Source organism: Perca fluviatilis, chromosome 1 (genome assembly GCF_010015445.1).
Source record: "Perca fluviatilis chromosome 1, GENO_Pfluv_1.0, whole genome shotgun sequence".
NCBI classification, from domain to species: Eukaryota; Metazoa; Chordata; class Actinopteri; order Perciformes; family Percidae; genus Perca; species Perca fluviatilis.
Window position 1 is genome coordinate 12,798,715 of NC_053112.1, and position 5,793 is coordinate 12,804,507.

At 41.9% G+C, this 5,793-nt stretch overlaps 1 protein-coding gene across 1 annotated transcript; it reads right to left on the bottom strand.

Moving 5' to 3' along the window:
- Positions 1-693: 693 nt before the first annotated feature.
- LOC120565993 (G-protein coupled receptor 4) lies at positions 694-4,112 on the bottom strand. The gene is made up of 3 exons (XM_039812176.1): positions 3,966-4,112; positions 3,083-3,505; positions 694-1,248 (listed from the first exon to the last, which is right to left on the bottom strand). The coding sequence occupies exons 2-3, from the start codon at positions 3,461-3,463 to the stop codon at positions 718-720; spliced, it is 912 nt and encodes a 303-aa protein (XP_039668110.1). The 5' UTR covers positions 3,464-3,505; positions 3,966-4,112; the 3' UTR covers positions 694-717.
- Between the last annotated feature and the right edge of the window lie 1,681 nt (positions 4,113-5,793).

A 5,793-nucleotide genomic window follows, 5' to 3' on the forward strand; every position in this document is an offset into this window, starting at 1 on the left:
AGGTATCTACATAAGAGTGACTTGACACTGTCATGAACGTGTCGTAAACATAAACAAGTCATAAACGTTTATGACATAATGCTTCTGTCTATAAGTGTCATTCGGTTTTTTGTCATGACAAGTTAGGGTTAGAGATAGGGTTAGGATTCATGTGTTCATGACAGTGTCATGTTACTCTTATGTAGGATTGGGCATCGTTTAGATTTTAACGATTCTGATTCCAATTCTGATTCTTCCTTTCGATTCCGGTTCTTATCGATTCTCGATTCCGATTCTTTGAGGAGTGGAGTTGAAACGGGTCACATGCTTATATGACAAATAAGAGGAAAGTTTTATTTTGATTATTTTGTTGCAGTTTGACGGGAGCTTTTTCAATGTAAAATACAGCCACACTAGAGCGCTGCTTACTGTGCTCCATGGCTGCAACACAACAAGCGCCTGGCCGCTACAGAAACCAAAACTTGCGCATGTTAAATTTGGAACCCATGATCAGATTTGAAACCAAATCCTCCAAACGATTCCAAACGATTCCAATAAAGAAACGATTCCGATGGAATCGTAATTTTTGAAACGATTCCAAGTAGGAATCGGTTCTCGATGCCCAACCCTACTCTTATGTAGATACCTTCATGTAAAGTGTTACCATAAAAACATTGTTTTAAAAAAAAAAGTAGACATTTCTAAGACGGGGTTATTTTATATTTAATGGAAGCTTGATCACACCTTGACATCGTGTGGCTTCTTAGAGAAACTCCCTCCACAGCACCTGCCTTCCACGCGCTCCATCTTGGTGATGTAGAGGAGAGGCTCAACGCTGCTGCTCAGATCCATTATGGAGAACACGCTAACGCTGATCTGGCAGCGAAACGCCACGAAGGTGTAGTAGGACACGAAGGGCATGAGAGCTACGGGCGGCAGGTAGTTGGACACGATGATGGCCAGCATGATCAGCACCATCTTAAAGGCCTTCTTCTTTACCGGGTGCATCACCTCCTTTCCCGCCACACAACGTCTGAGGACCCAGATGATGGAGATGTTGCAGAAGAGCATGACCGCAAAGGCAAAGAGGATGACACCGCTGAAGACCTCGTTGACGCTCATGACTCCCAGAATGCACTTGGTGAGGCCGTAAGCCAGAATGACGCCCCAGACCACCGCAGAGATGCCAATGCGAATCTTATTGTCTCGAACACCAGTGAAGAGTACTGGGTGGACCACAGCCACGTAGCGATCCAGACAGATACACACCTGGAACAGCAGATCAGTGAAGAAATGTCATGTTATAGTATACTTGAATTCATTTCCCCAGCTTTAGTAGGTAGAATCAAAATTACTGGACTAGAATTTTAGTTGATGAAAAACTGAAGAAGCTTTTTGGATGACTTTTATGTTATGACCCCATTTATTTCAAAGGAGAAAGTGTTCTGCACTTAGGCTCACATTTTTTAAATACTCATACTCAACTTACTTACTCCTGAAAATGACCACAAAGAGACAGAAAACCTGAATGAAGTTAGTTTGAAGTTGTACTTTTGAGTGCCTAGTCTCGCGTCTAGTCTCGCTTTGCCAGACCCTCCTCCAAAGTGCGCGGGAGGAGGGTCTGGCTACTTCACATAGCAGTCAGGGATGGGAGGAAAACGTGCTCTGGTTTATTGGCATTTCTTTAAACCAAATCACAATCGTCTTGGGCGGTGGTAAGCACCGGAGAAAAGCCGCGGTGCCACTGCAAAATAGGCTCGGAAGGAAGTTGTTTTGGTGGAACGTGTACGTTTAAAATTTGTTTTAGTCGTGCAACAGAAAACTCAGATTGGACAGATAGTCTAGCTAGCTGTCTGGATTTACCCTGCAGAGATCTGAGAAGCAGTTAACCATAGTCCTCAGAAATCCACCCAAGTACACAAAGGAAGCCCAAGGCAACGGATATCCGGCCTAAATGAGTGAAATCTGCCGATTTTCCGGCGGCAACGGAGCAATCCCGGAAGTGGAACGCTGAGGATATAGACTACAACGTGTCCGACTCGGCTACGAGCCATCTCCTTTAACCCTCGTGTCAAATTTGACCCGTTTTCAAAGCTTTTATATCCAAAATATGGGTTTCTTTGAACCAAAATGGCCAAAAATAACATGGATGCATGGATGTATCTTTGCACATCAAATTAATGATTACTTTTATTGAATTTTGGGTGTTTTATTCAATTTCATAAACATGTTTAAATGGTTTTAAAACAGTATTGTGACCAAACTTTAACATAAACCAGTCTGTGATTCACTCACCATCCTTTGATCTTAACTATTAGTCAAAATAATTCATAATTTCTGCTTTTTTAACTCAAAAATTTGGTATAATGTCATGTCAATTAGGTTTACTGATCATGAATTAAATAAAAAAAAGTGACAAAAATGTTTTAAAAAGTGACAAAAGCATAAAAAAAGAGCCAAAAATGCTGGAAAAAGCACCAAATATTCGAATTCACTTTTGACCTGGATGGACAACAAGTTCATGGTCGACGGCAAGACAACACAAGGGTTAGGTGGTCGATGAGAAAAAATGTTAATAACATTTTTGAACAGAGTAGAACAAGTGGTAATAACAATATTACCACTTTTGGATATGATCCAAATCTTACCCTATAATTATCTTTCTTAAATTTCAGACAAATAAGGTCATGAGGTTACGAGATTATGCAATTTGCAGCAACCACAGTATTTTATATATTACCGTACCTAAAATACACCAAACTAATATATATGGGTTGATGTTATTATGAGCAAGGTAACATCCAAAATACGGTGCTGAACTTGCATTCGCCTTTGCTTTTGCCCAACTGTATCTGTATTTCTGATCTTTCTGCATAAAAAGCAAACTATCTGATATCATGTATATGTATTAGAGCCTAGCCACATGTATCAAGCTGCACGGGACCCAGGCAACAGGTTAAGAAAGGCTGTTTTTACTGCAGTTTCTAAATTGAAGGTTCATAGAAATCAATTCTTATACATTAGCCATTTTATTTTAGGATGCAGAGAAGTATCACCCCATTTATCACTGCTCTGGTGTAAGGTATTACACACAAAAACTCACCAGAAAGAGTGGGGCTGTGTCCTTGATCCCATATGCGAACCTCTGAAAGTACCAAATGCGACTGTCATCCAGCAGCAGCCGGTTGACCATATCTACGGGCGTCATTACGCAGAAGTAGGCGTCCAGGATGGCCAGGTTGAAGATAAAGATGTCAGAGGTGGACGCGTCACTTTTCCTGGTGGCGATCTGCCAGATGACCAGGATGTTACAGGGCGTCCCCACTGCCAGGTTGAACACCTTGACCCCAAAGTAGAAAATGAAGCCGTAAGGGGAAACGGCGCACTCTGGGAACTGGTACCAGGGTGGAGGTCCTCTGGGGCCACCAGGGGTGGTAGAGTTTTCATAGAAGTTGGTGGTGGGGTTCAGAGTGGCGTTGAACATTGTGGGGAAGAAGTGCCGATGGTGGAAGGAGAGTCTGGGACGCTATGAGAAGGAAAGAGAGTAAAGGGTTAGTTTTGATCATCCACATTTCATTTGTGTACATTTTGACCCCCATAAGTGTGCCATATAAAATCGTCGCTGGTTCAAGTCCCCACATGGACCGAAGTACGGCACGTGGACTGGCAGCTGGCGAGGTACCTGGGTGCTGCCAAGGTGCTGTTGAGCAAGGCACCACACCCCCCACCCCCAACTGCTTGTGTGCCTGTCTAGCAGTCGCAGCCCTCTCACTCTGACATCTCTCCATTTGTGCATATACACAGGTCGAGCATGTTTGTGTATTTCTGTGTGATCTAACACAGAGTGAAAAAAATGTCCCATTTCCCCATGCAATAAATCAATAAATAGTTTAAAAAAGGAATAAAATGTATTTTAAATTCTAAATAGAGAACACCTGACAGAGGCCTACACAGTGGAACTAGAACATGACATCAACCCATCTTACCCTAACAGAGATAACGGTGTCCTGCAGCCCTGGTCTTCTTCACTTGCTGTAAAACGTTTCTGCATGTAGCACGAGCGGGGCCGAGGGCTTATAAACACGCTGCACAGGGACCAATGCCATTGCTGGATTGGGCCAGTCAGAGGGACAATGGCTATCTCTCCTCAATGTGGTGTCAAACCCAAGCTGTGATTGGGCAGTAATGCAAGATAGAGTTGCTGAGACATGTACAGTGATTGGACGGTTTGGATACGTACAAAGGGGCGTATTTAGGTTGAGTTAGACAGGGTTGGCATGATGTCCTAGAAGTAGACGCATACATGCTGCGGGGGCAAAAAAATGTATGTCATATTCTCTCGTCATTGAGTAATCCATGCGGCAAGGGGACTCTGTATTTGTCTTCAGGGCTCCCTGAGTGTTGAACTGAGGAATGTACTGTAGTGTTGTCGTCTGTACCGTCCTTTAAATTTCCCTTTGGTGTGGCAAGGTGGTTGCGTTAATATGCGTATTCCCAGTTGTTGCGTTATGAAGACATCAGCCTTATAGTTTCCCAAGCTACTGGCCTGTGGATGACTTTTCATTTTTCTCATTTTATGGTTGACCTTAAGGCGTAAACAGGTAATCTGATCCCAGGTTCGTTTGCTATGGCTAATTTCTATCTACAGCAGCAGTGCAGCTGAACATTCATTCTCACTGATGCAACTGTACACTGTTCAGTAAACAGGTGATGCAAGGTAAGCATAAATGAGAAATCTAAGGCAAGGAGTTACTAATGTGGCCAGACTGTGTTGAGAAAAATCCTGCTGGGAATACAAGCTTGCAAAGTCACGACAAACACCCACCTCTATAAAGACTGCTGTGTGTTTTCATAACAGTTTTGATTACACAACCAACAATTTTACACATGATCAGGTTACTGATAATGAGGATTACTACTCAGCCGGTAAGACGGGGTGTGGAGTTTGAAATATATGGGCATTTACCAGGCATACAGAGTCCAGTGAAGGATGCTATCAAGTTGCAATATGGGAAATGGATCCAGTTACTGAGTTTAACTATAACTGGGGATTAAAAGTCAGGATATCTTTGCCTCTGGTGCTTCGATTTAGATTTAGTTTAGTTGTTTTCTTTTAAATCTCAATGTCTCACCCAAGTCACTTAACTTTATGTAACTGCAACACAAAATTACTGGGAACTCACACACGCGACAACTGTGGCAACAGGTCAGAGCAGTCCGGCCTTCAGGCAGGAGTGTCGGATGGGGGGGGGGTTCCTTGTATGAATCATAGATGAATAGCTGTGGATGCGGGGAGGGGCCCATAGAGAATTCTATTTCTACAGGGCCCAGAATGTTGTGCTACACCGCTGCTTCAGGACATGTAGATATATAAGTAAGTGAAGATTGTGATCTAAACGTTGGAATGGCAATATATCAACATTCCATATATTTGTTGTGACTTTATATAGATATTTTTGAGAAATTACTTTTACCTCTGGTGATTCTACTGAAAAGCATTGTGGTGGTAGTTTACTTGTCTGCAAACCTGGAATTCTTTTTGTTTGTATCTTTTTTCTTTTTGGTGAAAATATGGTAAAAGTAATTTTTGTGATCAAGAATTAGAATTGTTAATAATTATAATAATTGTGTAAATAGAACCCAGACAGGTCTAAAAACAGCAACTGGACTCTGAAATGTAATCACTTTTTTTTTGTATATTTTCATATTGCATGTGAATATGCTCTGCAAACAGCACATTTTCTCCATAAAGGTCACCGGGCAACATTCAAAAATAGGACTTTATATATATAACAATAAATGCAATGACAAAAA